Here is a 19,921-nt window from a genome sequence, read left to right as displayed (position 1 = left end):
GAAGCTTGCCTTTAGCTCCATCCTTTGTTAATATTGCCAAGTGTAGGAAAATACATAAGACAAAGTAGTAGTCTTAGGCTTTAAAGAAAACAAGATCAGAAATGAAGAAGAGATTATGAAAACGGAAGAGAAATGGAAACAACAGGAGAAAGGAAGGTTTGAGGTGACCGAGCCACTTTAAGTATGAGGATTGATTTTTACGTATGATGATGGTTAAATGGGAATTGTACGAGTGGTTTTGGTAAAACTTTAGAACAATTTTGGAACAGATGCAGATTAAAAGAAAAGAAGAAGGTATGTTAAAAGTTAGGTTTTCATTTTATTTACGCATGCCATTTTGTTTCCTATGGTATTGCTTGGAAAATAAATATTAACTGCTTCAAAATATACTTTACTGCACAGGAGAATTGTAACAATTTAGTTTTTACCAGGGTATTATGAGTGAACCAAAGACTCTCTAGTAAGAAGTAAATAATCTACTAGAGCACAGATGTCAAACTTTCAGCCCACAGATGTTAATAGACTACCACTCCCAGATTTGTTTGAAAACAATAGTTGGGCAGAACTTTGTGGACTTTGTAGTCCAACAACTTCAGCAGGGGTGGAGTTTGACAAACTTGAACTGGTAGATTACATGGCATTGCTAAAGATTATCCTAATGCATCACATGGTACAATACAAACTGTTGGTCCTAAAATTCCAAGTACAGTTAATTTTTAATACACAGTAAGGTTCTTCAATAACCTGCTTGAGAGGATTGATAACCACAGTTCAGCTAACAAGCTTAAAGGGACACTATAGTCACCAAAACAACTACAGCTCATTGTATTTGTTCTGGTGAGTATAATCATTTTCTTCAGGCCTTTTGCAGTAAATACGGTCTTTTCACTGGCCACTCCTCAGATTGCTACTAGAGGTGCCTTTCAGTGTCTACACCCTCTGCATGAAGACACTGAACTTTCCTCATAAACATGCATTGATTCAATGCATCTCTATGAGAAGATGCTGATTAGCCAGGGCTGTGTTTGGCTTGTGCTGGCTCTGCCCCTGATCTGCCTCATTGACAAGCTCAGCTAATCCAATAAGAAAGCATTGTGGTTGGCTCAGAACATCATTTTTGATGATGTCAAACAATCAGGTGGATCGGGGCAGAACCAGCAGCAGCAGACTGGAATAAAGGTAAGATTTTACTATGTTTAGGGGGACTACATGGTGTTTTTAACACTATAGAGTCAGGAATACATGTTTGTGTTCCTGACCCTATAGTGTTTCTCTATGTACTGGAATATGCGAATGGCAAAATCAAGTCAGTCAGGCAGGTTAAAAGCAGATTGTAAAGCAAATGTAGAATTGACTTACATCACTTTTGAGATTGTAAATAAACAAAAAGTCTGTGGTTATAGCTTGTCAAGCAGTGACATGTCACAGAAGATTGCAACAGAGAAATTAATGAGGTAGAAAGTCTATGTCATGAGAACCAAAATAATTTGTTGAAGCACAAGAACCATTTAGTTTAAAGCAAAACGATCAAGGAATGATTCTATTAGCTGTTAGTACACTGTTGGGGATCCTTTTCCATTAGGATCAATGATTGTGATAAAGTATGCGTGATTAACCATTAAAAAAAAAAAATCTTACGAGCAGAGCCTGTTTTTCTGCAGTATATTTAAGTTCCTCTTGTTGTATCTTTTCGTCATACTGATTATATAATTTCCGTGTCAGATCTCTCATTACATCTGCATTTGCTTCCTGAGAGCATTCTACCTGTAGAGAAAAAAACAAGTCATTGTGGCCCATGGGTATTGGCCTCACAGTTGCGCTGTCCTACCCTGTTCCCACACGTGAAATGATCAAGAAGTAAATTATTATTCATCCTTGTTGAAACTTGTGATAACTTGCCGCCCAAAACGTGGATCACTTTGTGGATTAACTTCATATTGAGAAGCCCTGACTATGCAAATGGACAAGTGAACTCAAGTGAAATCTAAGCTGTTAATAAATTTTTACTTCCTTTAGCAACTCAAGAAAGTGTTAAATGCAATTGCCATGGTCTGTTTTACTTAGGGTAGTTGAGCAGCATTAGCACTAATAGATGGTATGGAAATTATCCAAGATAACTATCAACATTTTTAATCTCTGAGTAATTTTCTGCTCAGTCAAACCCAATCTTTTGGGTATACCAAAATAAATATGCCTCCCTAGATATCCTGTTGTCTTTTCATGCTTGTGCACCATAGAATATTAAAGGAACAACATGTGATCATCTTTGTAGGCTTTGGGTGGTGTGAAAGAATTTACCTTGATTCCAAGGTTCAAGCTTATAGGTGTCATATTAGATAGCCTATATAAAAATTGGCTAACTTGAACTTAGGAAATGCTTAATTCTTAAAACGACACTTAAGACCATATATGTCTAGTTCCGGGAGCAGATAGCCCCCACCTGAGCTGTCTCTCCTAAATCAGTCTGTTCTTTCTCTTTCTCAGAACTTATCTGTTATATGTACATGACGTTCATCCCTATGTCTTATCTGTACTCCCTTCACCCTTTCACTCCCTTCCTACTACTGTTCTACGAGTATTTGCATGTAAGCACTTACTTTTTAATGTATAAAAACACATATTGATAAAAATAAAGGCTAGAGGCTTATTTTGATAACCAACACGCGTCTGGTGTCTAATTCACGTTTCTACAAGTGCACTTGAAACAATTTGGGTTCCCCTAAATATAACAAAGATCAAATTAGATCTATATCACTGGTATGTACCAGTTAAGAACTGTGTATAAATAATAATAAATAACAGCCCACCAGCAGCCATTAACATATATATTAGTATTGAATGATAAACCATGATCAAGGCCATTATGCAGAGAGTATTCTCATAAATGGTTTACCTTAACTTTAAGTGCCTGGTTTTCAGCCTGAGCTTCTTCTAACATCTTCTGTTTTTCTTTCAGTTTATTTAAGGACTCATCGTAAGAATCTTGTAAATTCTTTACTTTGTCCCGAATGCTGCAGTTTTCCAAGGACATATTCACCAATGTTTTCTAAAATAAAGACATTTCAACAGACAATGTTGTTTCTAGAATTCTCATTGTAGACACACTTATTGTAGAGAAACCGATACGAATCAAGTGCCTTATCCTATATGCCCGACCAATATAATAAAAAAGTTTTTAAAAAAAAGCAAATCATTTATTTTTGATCTTATACCCTACTCAAAAAAAATGTATATCACAAGAAATGTTGAATGTACCTGCATTTGTGAATGTATTAAGTTTTATCATATTAAATACAAACTATATGCAAAATACAGATACATGTCTGAATAACATTATTGACTAACAAATGATGAAAACCAATCTGAAGGATAAATATTACATAGTTACATAGTTACATAATTACATAGTTACATAGCTGAAAAGAGACTTGCGTCCATCAAGTTCAGCCTTCCTTTACATATGTTGTTGCTGTTGATCCAAAAGATATATATAGATTGCTTTTTCTTTGGAAACAAGGAATATATATTTCATAGAAAAGGTTTAGTTTATGGGAAATGTTGCTCCCCTGTTGAAGTCTATGCATTCATGTGGTCTATAACTTGACCCCACCATGGTGGATGCTCCTAAATCTGCAGCAGCTTACTTAGTATGAAGCTTTCTTTCCCCATGCTTTTACCTCCATATCAAGGTTATCTGCTTATACTGTATCCCATCTAGTTTAGATAAGTTTTAAAGAATCACTAGTGTCAGGAAAACAAAGCAGTTTTCCTGACACTATAGTGCAATATCGTACTACAACAATTCTTTTCTGTGCATTAAATTCAACCTTTTCTCTAAGAAATATCATGGGCCAGCAGTATCCATCAATATCACACGTTTAATTTATCCATGATATTATGGTACCCTGCTATCACTAAACAAATGGTTTGTCAACTTCTTACTTACACTTAAAGGGGCTCTCCAGTGCCAGGAAAACAATCCGTTTTCCTTGCACTGCAGGTCCCCTCTCCCTCCCACTTCCCATCCCCGGTTGCTGAAGTGGTGAAAACCCCTTCAGTCACTTACCAGAGGCAGCGACATGTCCCACCTCGCTGTTTCTTCCTCCGCCGCCGCTCCTCCCATTCATTAAGTCAGCCGGCAGGGGAGACTGCATGCGCATTAGACCTCTCCATAGGAAAGCATTGAAAATGCTTTTCAATGCTTTCCTATGGGGATTTTAGTGACGTTGGAGGTCCTCACACAGCGTGAGGACGTCCAGCGACGCTATAGCACAGATAATCTGTGCTATTATCCTGGAAGTGCCCTAGTAGACAGCCACTAGGGGAGGACTTAACCCTGCAAGGTAATTATTGCAGCTTATGAAAACTGCAATAATTACAGTTGCAGGGTTAAGGGTAGTGGGAGTTGGCACCCAGACCACTCCAATGGGCCGAAGTGGTCTGGATGCCTGGAGTATCCCTTCAATATGGAATGGTAGTTGCGAATACATTGTATTAATTAAAATGTCTGTGGTTTACAAATCATTTATTCTCTAAAGATGTTTGACATCCTGTTCTTGGCAAATAAGTAACTGTTTTAGCATCCTTGACATTTTATTTAAATGATGTATGTCACTGTCCAAACTGATTTACGGAGTACTATAAATCATTTTTTGTAGAGTGGGAGTTTATTCTGTTGGTATTGAAACACTTTGGCCCATATATATGGAACAAAAACGGTCACAATTTTGAAACAAATGTATTGCTCCAAATGTATCCAGAGCAAAACAAATAATAATTTAGTGCATTTTTATTTTTATTTTTTTTTAAACATTCCAGTTTGATAAATAACTGTCAGATTGGATCCTAGTTTTACATTTCTATCTCCTAACCATAAACACCAAGTTTGTTCTAGTGTATATTCGGAATCCAGCTATCCTTGCTTTGGCTGCCAGGATATATAATGTCTGTAGGACTAGGTCAGGTAGTTGGCACGTATGATAAAATACCTGCATTTCTATTGACGCTATTGTCAAGGAACTGTTCATTGTCCCAAAGCTATCCAAAGCAGAAGCTTGTGCCTGGGCATGGTTCTCTAACACCTCCTGCTGAACAGAAGAAACCTGGAAATATAGAAAAAGACCAATCAGTGAATTACCGGTGTGAAAGACTCTAGAGAGTGATTATTAACATCTCGACAAATGCAGTTCAAATATAATGAATTCAAATGCATTCAAATTTAAAATATCCAGTTTCCAAACATTTGCTTGAGATACTTTCTTCAATCAGCAAGACGCTGAGATGACACAACCCATTCCTGAATGGCCATTGAAATCAATGGGGAAAGCAATTGACACATGGCCTCACCTTCCCATGGACAGTCTTTGCTTTCCATATAAAAATGAATGGGAGTTGCTGGGACAGGCAGAGTGCTGGGCCACTGCAATGCGTTACCTTAGATAGAAGTCAAGAGAATCCACTAAAGTCTATTTACAACAATTCACATATTATCAAGCACAGGGAACGATTACATTGAGGAGCAAAAATGTTTTCCTTCAACGTTTACCTATCGCACTGGCATGTGGCAACCTTGAAATATTCATTTTAATACTATATCATTTTTGTTTGCTGGTTGGCTCCCAAACCACTTCAGTTGCATTTAAGTATTAATGTGTTCTCCTCTATTTGTTTAAAGGAAGATCCAAAAGAAGATGTTTGGGTACACCCCATTTCTCCATGTCTCAGACATTTAATAATACCTTTATGTGCCAAACTTATTTTCTGCATACATATACTTGTGATACCATGTTGCTTTATAATTAAGACAGTACATACAATAAGAATCCCATCAGATACAATATGCAAAAATGTGCTTGGGTGTAATTTTATTAAAAGATGCATTAACTAACAAAATCAAAAAAGCATATGCCCCTTAGCTGCATCCTGTTATGCCTGTCCTCAAAGAGGAAGCTGCGAGACAACTAGAAGAAACAGAGCGATGTACATATCCCAAAAACCCATGCTGCAAAGAGGTTCTCTCATAATTGTAAGCAATTTCAATTTACTTGCATAATTAATCAATCATTTTTACACAAATTAATATAGCTATTCTACACACCAAAACTTAAGTTTAATGCACTCCCAGTGAATAAAACCTGAGCACTAGGATTCTGTGATTTATTTTGGTTTAACTAAAATACATTTTATTTTAATTTTAATTTTAAATTAAATAACGATATAATAAATGTAGAAAGTGGTGTTCATGGTCACTCTAAGCACCATAACAAATTTGCTTAAAAAATACTTACTTTCATTTCTTGTGTGAGCTGTTTAATCTTTTCTTTCATATCATCATATTCACCGAACATTCTCTCTCTTATTTTTTCCAAGGTTACTCGTACCTTTAATACAATAAAATGTATGTTATCTATGTATACTCAAAATATTGCGAAGCTTGGTATTCTAACATGGATAGAGGTACATTAAAGGACCACTATAGGCACCCAGACCACTTCAGCTCATTGAAGTGGTCTGGGTGCCAGGTCCATCTAGGGTTAACCCTGCAGCTGTAAACATAGCAGTTGCAGAGAAACTGCTATGTTTACATTAAGGTTAATCCAGCCTCTAGTGGCTGTCTTACTGACAGCTGCTAGAGGCGCTTCCGCTCTTCTCACTGTGATTTTCACAGTGAGGAGACGTGGAAAGCATTGAGAATGCTTTTCTTATGGACTGACTGAATGCGCGCGCCGCTCTTGCCGCGCATGCGCATACGGCGGAAGAGGGAGGAGAGTCCCCAGCGCAGAGGGAGCCCGGCGCTGGAGAAAGGTAAGCGTTTAACCCCTTCCTCCCCCTAGAACCCAGCAGGAGGGGGGCCATGAGGGTGGGGGGAACCTATTAACACTATAGTGCCAGGAAAACAAGTTTGTTTTCCTGGCACTATAGTGGTCCTTTAATACAGAAAGGAATTGAAACATGCAGACAGGATATTTCACAGCAAAATAAAAGAAAACAAAGAACTAAGTAGAAGTACAGTGCAGTAGAGTTAATGTAGGAATTTTTTGCAATGTAATACATTTCCACCATTATCTAACCACCCATTCTTGGAGCCTGAACAGAGCATTGATCTCTGCATTTACTAGGACTTACTGAGGGCCTACAAAACCCGATGAGACTGAGATGGAATTTCAGCAATATGAAAAGAGTCACAGGTCCTGACTGCAAACAAAAGAATGATGAAGGGTGGACAGGAATTACATCTTGGAAACCTTAAAGGGAACACTAGCGTTCTGGAGACTAATGACAAAGAAGTATACTCTGCCTTAACTAAATGCAGAAGAGAACCACTTAGTCCACCTAATATGCCCACATTTATTGCATTGAAGTTCTTTTTATTCACTTATAAACACAAGACATTTGAAGCTAATAGAAATTAGAGATATTAAGATAGAAAAGATTGACCGAGGAACTTGGACAATGAGGAGACAGGTTGACAAAGAACTGAAGACAGCAGCAGGGACACGTTGTCACCGTAAACACTACAACAGGCTGTAGTGGCTACGGTGCTTAGAATGCTCTTTTAAGCCTTCCAGCCTTTAGTCGTAACAATCATTTTGAGAGCCTCTTAAGCTTTACTTACATCCTTGATGTAATTCATCTCTTCCTTAAGCTGATGTGTTGACCATTCATAAACAACAACCTCATTCTGGTGGTTATTCTCAGCTCTTTGGACAACTCCATATACCACCCCGTGAGAAGGTCCTCCAGGTGCAGAATTGCCTTTTGGCACGGAGTAAAGGTGCTAGAACAAATTTTAATAAGTACACTTATTTGATTAAATTGTTTAATATGTATATTTATAGAACTCTTTTTTTTTTATCTCTATCATTGTTTCCTTAAATAATATTTGCAATTCATATTTCATTTACTAGTTTTGGAATGTGTTTATATAATTTTTTTTTTGTTTGTTTAACTTTATAATGCATGGTATCTATCCCATGATTTTGTTTATGTTACGTGCGGTATGCATGGCAGGATATTTATACAGCAGTAGTTTAGATTCTATGTTTATAGCCTGGAGATTAGTTTACACAGTGGGGAATATCTGCAGGTTTGCTCGCAATAATATAACATGTCACAATACAAGTATAGCTAATCTTCTACAACCATTTATAGAAAGGATTAGTGAAAAGTACCTCATTATTCGCCTAACGTTAATTTATTTTATTATTTTTAAGCCTGTAAATTAGAACAGTTACTGAAAATGAGAGGAATGAGACTATATTACACCAAATATGATCACAATTAAATGGATATTTAAAAAAGAAAAAAGTATCAATATGTAAACCACTAACCAATCTATAGAGTAAAATATGCATTTATTTAAAAAATACAAACATTTGCACCAAAATGGCCGCTACAAATGGATGTTTAATGGCTGCCACCAAACCTCAAAATGATGCATAATGCCTTTCCGATACATGTATTTTGTGATATTTGAAATATCCATTGATAACCTTCTTTGTAGTATTTCCTGCAATCTCGTAAGGAGTGGGTCAGTAAGTACATTAGGAAAACGTTGACTAGACAAAACACAAAACCCAGGCTGTGCTGAATACTGTGTGTAAACCTTCACTAGAGCCAAGTATAGAAGAAGCTGGTAGAGCTACAGAATGGGAGTATTTAAAGGGACACTGCAGGTAGTAGAACAGTTTAATCTCATTGAATTTGTTATAGCTCCTGTAGTTTCCTGGCTCTTTTCCTCCAAGAAGTTTAAAAATAAATGAGGGTCTCTGGTCAGTTACAGCCCGGCTCCAACTGGAGTTGTGGCTGGGGAAGAGATTAAATACTTCCTCCCAGTCATACCAACTCATAACTTTAATGGGCATTGTGATACGCTGAAAGCAGTCAGCTGACACCACAACCACTACAATGCGTCGGAGAAGTTATGGTGCTTAGACTTTAAGAAAACAAGCCTGCCCTGTATATCTGTGACACAAGCTTACCTTTTTAATAGGAAATGGGAAATGTTCCATCTTAAAATATTCTACTCAGAAAAGAAATAGGACAGAGATGTAGATTTTCAAGACAAGCTGTGGTACAAACTAGTTGCTTATTTCATGCTGTCTGAAGCAGTCTACCTTTATTAATAGGAAGGTAACTAAAAAAAAGTTAAAATTTAAATGGGAATCAATCTAACTGTTTAGAACATTGACAGCCACAAAGATAGTTTACAAGACTTGCTCAAATAATTTAGGACAGATTATCTCAACACCTCATCCCCCTCTGGACCCCCCCATAAGGCAAATCCCATCTAGAGGTAGTCCTGCCATTACACTGTGGGTCATTGTGGTCCCTTTTTTTATAATTGTTTCTAAATATTTAAAAGCGCCTTATCACTGCTAAAATTAAGTGTGAAAGTCTTACTAATTTATAAAAGTGGAATGAATTTTTCTGTTACTCTTTCTCTTCTACTGAAAGAGCTTAAATGTTTACTCCAAGCATCATGACCACTAATTTGAAGTGGTCATGGTGCTTTAAATCTGTATGTAAAGTGTTTCGCTATGAAACACTGCACATACTGAGTTTAATCACTTTGCTGTCGGAGGTGTAACTCCACCTTTGGCTGCATCACTAGAGTGTCTTTAATGTCAATTCTGTGCAAATTCCTATGCACAGAAACTCATTCATTGGACGAGAGCAGTCAGCTGACACTCTCAGCCAATAAATGGAGACTGGATCGCATCCGACTTCTGCAGCTCTGCAGAAGTCAGATGGGCATCACCATATCTGAAGGAGACTTCACACCCTTTGGGGACATAGGTAAGAGGGCAAACGGTTTGCAACAATATACAGTGGAACAAAGCCAGGCTACCCTTGGCATCCAAACAACTACAGTAGTGGTTATAGTGCTTGGAGTAACCCTTTAAGAGAACCCACTTTTGTGAAAACCTACTGTTCCCAAGTCAACCAAACTCCAAAAGAGAAATATAAGTGGACTTCCAAGTGACCTCCACTAAAGAGTCCCCATAGAATCCACAAGGTAATCTTAGTAACTGTCATGAGGGTGATTCCCAGATTTCACATAAAAAAAAAAGTGAGTGCATCATTTAGATTTTACTCAATAAACATTGTCTTTTTTTAACTCTACTACCCACACCGGTTAAACTAATGTTACAATCAATACAAAACTTCTTCATCTTCTAATATAATACATTAATATAAATAATTTCTAAAGAGCATGGTACATGGAACAACCAAAGGTCTGACAACCAATGACAATTCAGATCAGTCAGGATTAGAAATTAATAACAGCTACCCAGATTATCAACCAATTCATGATTATTATAAAATTATTCAAAAATAATTTTCCACGGTGTAACATGCAATGAAAGAAGAAAGTCTTACTAGTGTTGGTGGCTCAGATGTATTTTTTTCAGACACAAAGCCATTTTTTTTCTTCTTTTTCTCAGCTATAGTTTTAGGATCAACCTTAAAGAAAGAAAAAAGAAAAAAAAGTGTTAAATATTTACCATTTTAAAATAATATATTTTTAATAATAAAATGAATAGACAGGTAACAAATAAATAGCTGTGCTTTAATGAAATTATATTTTTTAAACTGACTGTGTCACTGTCTGGGGTCTTTACAAAATGTGCAAAGACTGCTGTTTGCCCGGGGGTGCAAGGAACAAAGAACCTTTTACCCCTTAGCTGTCGCTAGTGACGTGACGGCTGGGGCTTGACATTCTTTGACAAGGCTTGACTCCACCAATTTGGAAAGCTTGACAAACAACGGAAAAATATGGAGACAAAGCAGTCCATAGTTTGTCTATGTATGTCTCTTTATTAGGTTGGAATTTCAGTAAAATTCAAACACTGTAAGTTTTCAAAGATTTTATCTTTATGAAATACAAATTTTGGAGGGGGTGTGGTGGTGACAGGGCAGCAGGGGCGGACTGACCGGTCGGGCACTTCGGACATGGTCCGAGGGCCCGGCCGGGAGGGGGGCCCGCCATCAGGGGGCCCGCCCGCCCCTTTAAATGCTGCAGCCGCCTGAGCGCTCTCTTAAGAGCCTCAGGCGGCTGCAGCTTCTCACCTCCCCTCCTCTGTAGCGTGGCCGAGCTGCTGTGCGGTCGGTGCCCGGCCGGAGTGATAGGAAGGTGCTCAGTGTGCACCTTCCTGTCACTCCGGCCGGGCACCGCGGACCACACAGCAGCTCGGCCACGCTACAGAGGAGGGGAGGTGAGAAGAAGGAGGGAGGGGGTGAGAAGAAAGAGGGGGGGGGGGATAAGAAGAAAGAGGGAGGGGGGATGAGAAGAAAGAGGGAGGGTGGGATGAGAAGAAAGAGGGAGGGGGGGATGAGAAGAAAGAGGGAGGGGGGATGAGAAGAAAGAGGGAGGGGGGATGAGAAGAAAGAGGGAGGGGGGGATGAGAAGAAAGAGGGAGGGGGGGATCGAGAAGAAAGAGGGGGGAACGAGAAGAAAGAGGGAGGGGGGATGAGAAGAAAGAGGGAGGGGGGATGAGAAGAAAGAGGGAGGGGGTGAGTAAGAAGAGGGGGAGGGAAGAGTAAGAAGAGAGGGGAGGGGGGTAAGAAGAGGGGGGAGGGGGTAAGAAAAGGGGGGAGGGGAGTAAGAAGAGGTGGGAGTAAGAAGAAGGGGAGGGGGGAGTAAGAAGAGGGGGAGAGTAAGAAGGGGGGTAAGAAGAGAGTGAGGGGGGAGTAAGAGAAGGGCGGGCAGCCTGCAGGGGAGGGAGGAATAGAGGACCCCCACACACCATACACATTCACACACTGCCCCCCATACACACACCATACACATTTACACACATTGCCTCACACACACACACACACACACATACACTGCCCACCCATACACACACAGCCCCCCATACTAACATTGCCACACACATACACAGCCCCCTCATACACACATTGCCCCACACACCCTACACATTCACACACTACACCCCCTCACACACACTGAACCTTTCACACACACTGCACCCCTTACACATTGCACCACTGCTCCTATACCCTACTACAGCCTCATATCCCAGCAGACCCCAGGTAAGTTGTCAAACTGTTCTTAAACGGTTTGACTACTTACTCTGAAAGGGGGGCCCGGCCCTCCTGGCACCATAACGACTACACAGAGCAGTAGTGGTTATTGTGCATGGATTATTTCTTTAAATAATCTACGAGTGCCCCAGTAGCCAGCAAGCCAGCCAGCCCACAGGCCGGCCAGCCAGCCCATAGGCCGGCCAGCCAGCCCACAGGCCACCAGTTAGGCTTACAGCCAGCAAGCCCACAGCCTGCCAACCGCAGCCAGCAAGCCACAGCCTGCCAACCAGCAAGCCACAGCCTGCCAGCCGCAGCCAGCAAGCCAACAGCCTGCCAGCCGCAGCCAGCAAGCCCACAGCCTGCCGGCAGTAGCCAACAGCCTGCCAGCCGCAGCCAGCAAGCCCACAGCCTGCCAGCAGTAGCCAGCAAGCCCACAGCCTGCCAGCAAGCCCACAGCCTGACAGCCGCAGCCAGTAAGCCCACAGCCTTCCAGCAAGCCCACAGACTGCCAGCCAGCAACAGTAATTAAGGTAAGAGGAGCCAACTTGGCCTAGGTATCAGCGAGCTATGTTGTGTTGCTATATTGTGAATAGGAACCAGTGTGTTGGAGAGACCCCCCTCCAGGCCCCATTAGACTCCATTGTAGTCTCTAATGGGACCTGGAGGAAATTCTTTCTAACACACTCTCTCTAAAGGACACTGAGATAGCCTCTGCTAGAATGCTCCCCCCCTCCATGGCCCATTAGCCCTCAATTGTAATCTCTACTGGGGCCTGGAGGCGACTGTTTCCAGCAGGGACACTGAGATGGCCTCTGTTAGAAAGACCCCCTTTCCAAGCCTATTAGACTCCATTGTAGTCTCTAATAGGGCCTGGAGGGGATTCTTTCTAACACACTCTCTAAAGGACACTGAGATAGCCTCTGCTAGAAAGACCCCCTTCCATGGCCCATTAGCCCTCAATTGTAGTCTCTACTGGGGCTTTGAAGGGATTATTGCACTTTTGTTCCTTGTGTCTAAAGATTGTGTAGGGTGTGGCTGGAGGCGGTGCATGGAGGCGGGACATGGGTGGCGCTTGCTGCGGAGCATGGGTGGGGCCTGTAAGGGGGCCCTTGATTTATTTTGCCCGGGGGCCCTGAGGGTTCTCAGTCCGCCCCTGCAGGGGAGTGAAGGTGGGGGGTGAGAGAGCCTTTTTAAGCCACTGGAACTGTCCAGTCATCAGTGCCCAAACAACATGACACCCAGCACACATCCAATGATTAAAGTTTACAGGTCTCCATCCAATATCTGTATAACCACTAATGTATAAAACACATGAATTCTGCCACTACAGTTTAGACTTCGTGGTCTTCCTCAGGTTTTAGAAAGACGTAATTTCAAAATTGTTACTAGGTGTTTGTTGGCTGAATAAAACAGTCAAGTATTAAGTAGTCATGGAGTTAATTAGTCTTGAATATTTTTTCACTTGCTTTCTCATTGCGTAATTTATCACCATTTGTTTTCGGTTTTCATATTTATACTTTCGTAGCCTGGCATCTGAAAGGATTGCTTTGGACCTCTTTGCAGAAATACTAGTCGATTTATTAAAAAGCTCATTTGCAGTGCAATACTAACTATATGTATACATATGGCTGATAATGAAGAAGTTAATAAAAAAATAAATAATAATAAACAGACATTAGAAAAGAACATTGTAAAAATTGAACAAATGTTGTACAGGAGAGGCGTCTTGTAAACACGACCTAGTGATTATGGTTTGGTGTACTTCCCAGTCTGTAATTAATACATATTAATACAGTATAACCTTTCATCCAGTTTGTAAACAATGGGTGTGTCAGTGTCTGTGTCTTCAGTCCCCAATGGTCCACCTCTGTTTTAAACGTTCTAACCACTGGAAAACTAACATTAGTAATGTTACACACCTATTTCCATTCTTTAAAGGCCATAAAACCGAGTACATTGCATGTCTGTTGTATTGTTTTTCTAAATAAACCAAGTAATGTCTGCAGATTGCAAATATACAAAATACTAATTGTTCACATATCCAGAAGGTCAATATAAACAAACATCAGCTTTGTTAAATAGACATCGGTAAACTACAAAGGACATGGTTAATGACTATAAAATACACAATGTCTTGGTGTGGCTTTGTTTAGCTTACTAAAATCAACAAAATACACTGCTGTCTAGAGACATTCAAGATAAATAATAATAAGATTTTAAAACCATTACCATGTAATCTGGTATCATACATTGGTAACCTAGCCAACGCAGTCACAAAGACTGTGGGTGTTGCCCCTCAGATTTAATCGACTTCTCCAAGAGGTCTGTAGTGACTCACTCCTTCCAGATCTGCGTTTGGGGTCCATATATTAAGCAGGAAGCTCTCATGCCCTTATATATTCCCTCCATCCCATTGTGTTGTGGTATGGAATTGCTATATGAAATGCCACCAATGTAAAATAACTGCTAGACCAGGAAGTCTCCCAGACACTCAAAATAATACGGGGAAAATGTTTCTCTCCACCCACCTATATAAGATGGCTGGTGGTGTACTAACCAGGCTGTGCCAAAATCCAAGGTCTCAGATTCATTGTAAATAAATTGCTAATAAACCTAATAAACATATTATATTTTAGAATATCACAGGATCCCTTCATGTAACAGAAGCAGGAGCAGCAACATTGAGTGTTCAACTCGACGATTTATATCACATAAAGCAGTATGATGGTCACTTGTTTGTAACTTTTTAGTTAAATCCAACAGGTTCTAGAAGACACATATATACAGCCAATATACTACACACACATATACATATACATATTTACACATACAAATACCAAAGGAGTTGTGGTAGGGAAACAGTGTGGATGGTAACCCTTTCACAAACACAAATACACACACCAGTCAAGCCATAAGGCTTTTCCCACAGAAATCTCACTTTAACACTGCTCTTACGAGTGCAAGGGATTCTGGGTAGGCGTATGCAAATGAGCTCAACAAAAAAAACAAATTTTTGCCTCATGATTTTACTTTAAACATGGATTCCTTGGAGTATATGTCTGCTGTATACAACAGCTTTGAAACAATTCAGGAAGAGGAGCAAAGCCAGTGAACCACTCATAGACAGCTGTTTCGTTATTGTACTTTACAAGTAACGCCAAGACTCCGTAGCAAGCCAGAAACCAACCTCAAGCTGATGAGTTGCATTAACAAGTTATATATACACATACTTTCCCTTTAAGTATATAGATACAAAAAACTTTGCACTCTGGTAAACACTGTAAATCCTTTCTATGCCAACTGCTGCAGGTCAGGAGATTATAGGATTTACTGCGGCTTGGTACAGGACGCAAGCAAGCCAAAAGCTGACTTTCATTTTACAGGTTATAAAAGTAAATAATGCTATGACTATGACATTCAGTTCAGTGTTACTGTACAGGTCCTTAAAGGAACAACCCAAGACCCATAAAACACAACAGCCTCTCTCTGTCTGCTGTAGTGGTGGTGGGGAGTAGTAAGACCTGGAGGACCCGGGGTAAGAAGTCAAACTGTTCTAAAAAAAAAAAAAAATTGTCTACTTACAATGAGGGTGGGGCAATAGGGCACTCCTGGCACCATAACCATTACAGCACACCCTACTCTCTATATAAATCTGGCTATAACTTGAATGAAACCCAAAACATTAACATCAGGAACTTGTCAGATTTGTCCAATGTATATTATACATGTGACTTGAAGACAAATATTTGTGTTCTACTAAGATTTTGCGCCACGTCACAATCACATCATCAGTATCACCGAATATGTCTACAAACACAATTTGGCTGACATTGACAGAAATAGGAGAAGAAAAGTATATATCTGTAATAATATGAAGAATTCTATAATTAGCCAATAAATTAATGTTTAATATTATCAGAATACAATTGCAGGTCAATGAACAGAAGCCAACACCAAGCATCACAAGTATTCGCTAAATGAGAAGTAGACCACAATAACAGATCCAGAAAAACGCAAATGGCAGTGTTGGAATGAGGGTTGGTAATGGTTAAAAAGCCCAGTGTAACATAAAATCTGCTTTTAATAGTCCAGGTTAAATTTTAAATGTGTTGTAACTCTGTAAACAAAGAAAATTGAACATATCAGGGAGTGGGAAGATGTACTTATGGAAGTTTATAAGTTAACATTATCCGACACTGAGATAACAAGAGAATAGCTTTGTGCTACTTGATGTAGAGCCCACCTGCTTCTCCACTAGATACAAAGAAGTACAGCCCTCAGATTGTTTAAATGCCTCTTTCCTTTGCCATCTTCCAGATTGATAGGGAGAAGGTGCATTAATCAGACATTAATAGATATAGCAAATACTGCCTTGTATATAAACACAGACTTGATAATTATCCTCTTGTTTTCTTTTGATTGCTGCAAATGTGCCATAGTCCCACAATGCTTCTCTATGAGAAGTATCTGATTGGACCACACATTATCAATCCTGATTATCTGCTGCGAGGTGACTGTCACCGCGCTGGATAACAGGTACGTTATTTTGTCTGTGCCTAACTATGGGGAGTGTTTTGCCGATCGCCCCCTTGCCGATTTCAGCCAACCCAATGCTTTCCCCATGGGATTGGCTAAAAATCGGCAATTCTGAAGTTACCAAAGGGGCAGAGCTAGCGCCGGCGGACCCGCGCAGTGCTGGAATTAAGGTGAGTTTTAATTCCTTTTAAGTGGAGGGGGGGGGCAAGTCACCTAAATGGTGGATTACACACTATAGGGTCAGGAATACATGTTTGTGTTCCTGACCCTATAATGTTCCTTTAACTGTGCTTAAACATTTATTTCCAGTAAACTCAAACAGTTTAACTAACGCTGACACTGAATGCACACATTAACCTGCTAGGTTTCAGCGTATCAAATCCTAATTTAGCAAAACAACAAAGCGCAGCTGAAGAAGATTCTTGTTTCCTTCCAGAGAACGTGATTCTTATAGAGTCAGGGCATTGAGCTGGCCTATACAACAATCTCCTGGGATCTTGCGTTGCTGCTAATAAAGATTCAGGTTCCCACATTCTTCACAGATGTTTATCCACTTCCTACTTTACTTTGTTAATGATTATCTTTATCCAGCTTACATAATAGATAACATATTATTGTAACTTTTTGCAAATTTTTGTTTGCAAATGTCCATCAGATTATTGCTCTCTGCACTAAATAGGGAGTTGCGTTTCCCTTCACAGAATGCTACTTGATCCTTCTCCCAGATGTGGATGGGGGTCAGATTGACTAAATATTATGTGAGACTTTCCCAAGCTCGCCCAATTTTGTTGTGAGCTTCATTCCAAGATGGGGGCGGTTCTGGAGGAGGCCCCTACCTCTTGGCCTGAGACATACTACATGGTACCTCCTTCAGACATTTCCTTAATGCCACCAAGTTCTTCAGCTCTGTCCTCTAGCAACGTAATGGGGTTCCTAGGGTCAGGCAGCGGTTAGACAGGGTTGAAAACGATGGAAGCCTCTTTATACAATAAAAGTTTTAAATTTGTCTTTACTTGGGCACCCAGGTTGGAGTATATAGAGGGGCACTGTAGAGGAGGCAGTGGTACCAAGTGAGGACTTTGGTATCTGATATTCTGAGATACTTATTGCAAGTCGTTGTGTGCAGGGTTTGGGTTGGACCCTTTGATCTTTGCTTTTCTTCCTTCCTTTTATTTTTTCCTCTTCTTCTTTTTTATCTTTCTATACTATGTTCCATAATTTCTGGCTTGTTTATTGACCAGACAGCACTCATTAGCATGTAAATGCAAATAACAGCTCTTTAACAACTGCACAATTTTGAACAATAGTGGCAGGGGAGTTACCGGTTGCCACTACTAAAAGCCAATCACTAAATAGCAGCTAATGGGTCCCATTATTTTCTACGGGAGCCGCTGTCCTCTACTTCTGGTCTGGTTTCCAAATGGTTTGCAATACTATTGCTACACATTACTGGCTACCAATAATCCAAAAAGCTTAGCACCAGCCTGGCCTAGTGGAAAGTAGTTAACAATAGCTAAATACCTATACATCCTATTAAAACAAAAAAAGTCTTCTAACCCCGCTGCTACTTTTTACTGGCTAGCTGCTACTTGCCAATTGCTACCTGCCACACTGGGTAAAGTACACTTTACCAGCAAGCCACGAATATGCGAGTGGTAGGAATCTGTGGTGGCAGCTGTTATTAGCAATAGAAAAATGGAAAAGGAAGGGAAACACACCAAGTGTAAATCCCAATAGTGTTTTTTTTTTATTATTTTCAATATTTTACACAGGGTCTGAAATGTTAGAATGTTAGTATAACGGCAAAACATTTTCTGACACACAATAGGTGTGACAAAATAGATAAATAAAAATGATATGATCCATTGAAACTTCCTTTACTGTTTGAAAGCTGGGGGTGAGCTAACATTTTCAGCACACTTGAAGGCAATAAATCACTGGCCAGGTCCTTCTGGAAAAACAAATGAATTATTCTACAGTCTGGCAATCATTCATACTATATAAATTAAGATAAGAGAGGCAATATGTACTAAACCTTGTTCTGCGAAAAACGTTAAGGTAGAAAAGTTTATACTCTATTCTGGTAGTAAATGCGCTAGTTGCTTAAACACTGACACAATATTTTTGTCACCCTAGCTCCTGAGCTTCAGCAAACAATGCATTACATGCCTTACAAATAGATTAAAAACATGAACATTATGAGTTTATCCTCTCTGAACTAAAAGGTATTTTATGAATTGTAAAGAAGGCGCACAATACAAATAGAGAAATAGAGTGTATTATTAATTTTCTTTGAAATGCCAGCATACCAAACTACTCTGGCTTGTTGGTACTGAGCCTAATCTAGTCCATGTGATGTGGCACCATTCCAAATACAGAATTATGTCACAGGGATTGACATGTTACAAAGGTAGACAAAGTTCACACTCCACTATAGTGAAAATCCAAGGTGCAAATCCGGACTTGAGACTGGCAAACCCCATTTCATGAGTGGAAAAAAAAATGCAAAATGATCCAGGCATTGTAACTCCTTGCACTGAATTCAATATATCAGCCACCTTCTACCTTGAGTACATGAGTCATTATGCATTTTTCACAGGGATTGATATGTCCACATTCCGCACAAACACGACAAGCTGATTACATAAAACCATTAATGTTACATAATGGGCAGTGACTATCTCCACCCATGAAAATATATGCTTTTAAAACCACACTCTATTCTACTCCCATTCTAGAAATATTGCAAAGCAATCGAAGCTACAAATTTTAGCTACACAATAATCTCCTGCACGTTTTGTCATGCACACAGACACATTCTGCAGGGAAACTGGGAACCGAGATTGAAATCAGTTTACGATGATTCAATATCTTTAAAGTATGGAGGTACACTGGTAAAGGCGCACAGAGGGGTGCAGTGTACCTCAAGCAGAAGAAGACAAGCCAATTTTCTGGGGTTGCTCTAGCTCTCATGCAGAGGTTACCTACCTGCTATTTTATTACTGTACTGCCATTGTGTTTGGGTCAGTTAATGGTATAGGTACCCTGTGTAATGGCATAAATTACCTAAATCTTTTTATTTTATTTATTTAACGAAAATCTAATTGGGTTTTTGACCATTCTCATGGTCTTCTACACTTTGCTTTTGCTGGTTTGCGTATAGTTAGATTTCCCTTGACCTATAAGGTAATCTGTTGTTCACTGTACCAATAGTAACATCAGCTATACCTTACAGACGAAGCCACAAGAAGGCCAAAAAGATCCTTGAAGTTCCTCTAATTTTGGTGCAGAAGGTTTGGTAATTGGTAATTTAGTTCTGGATTCTCCTTGTGGGTGGTACCCGTCTTAT

At 39.8% G+C, this 19,921-nt stretch overlaps 1 protein-coding gene across 1 annotated transcript in view; it reads right to left on the bottom strand.

Moving 5' to 3' along the window:
- The window catches only part of MYZAP (myocardial zonula adherens protein), a 97,081-nt gene that overhangs the window by 22,721 nt on the left and 54,439 nt on the right, over positions 1 to 19,921 (bottom strand). Inside the window, exons 3-8 of the mRNA XM_063449101.1 lie at positions 10,384 to 10,467; positions 7,616 to 7,777; positions 6,288 to 6,380; positions 4,989 to 5,102; positions 2,894 to 3,046; positions 1,639 to 1,764 (exon numbers count right to left, since the gene is read on the bottom strand). Of these exons, the coding sequence (XP_063305171.1) occupies positions 1,639 to 1,764; positions 2,894 to 3,046; positions 4,989 to 5,102; positions 6,288 to 6,380; positions 7,616 to 7,777; positions 10,384 to 10,467 (732 nt within the window). The remainder of the gene's footprint in view (positions 1 to 1,638; positions 1,765 to 2,893; positions 3,047 to 4,988; positions 5,103 to 6,287; positions 6,381 to 7,615; positions 7,778 to 10,383; positions 10,468 to 19,921) is intronic.

This window comes from Pelobates fuscus, chromosome 3 (genome assembly GCF_036172605.1).
Source record: "Pelobates fuscus isolate aPelFus1 chromosome 3, aPelFus1.pri, whole genome shotgun sequence".
Classification (NCBI taxonomy): Eukaryota; Metazoa; Chordata; class Amphibia; order Anura; family Pelobatidae; genus Pelobates; species Pelobates fuscus.
This window is presented reverse-complemented; position numbering and strand designations above follow the sequence as displayed.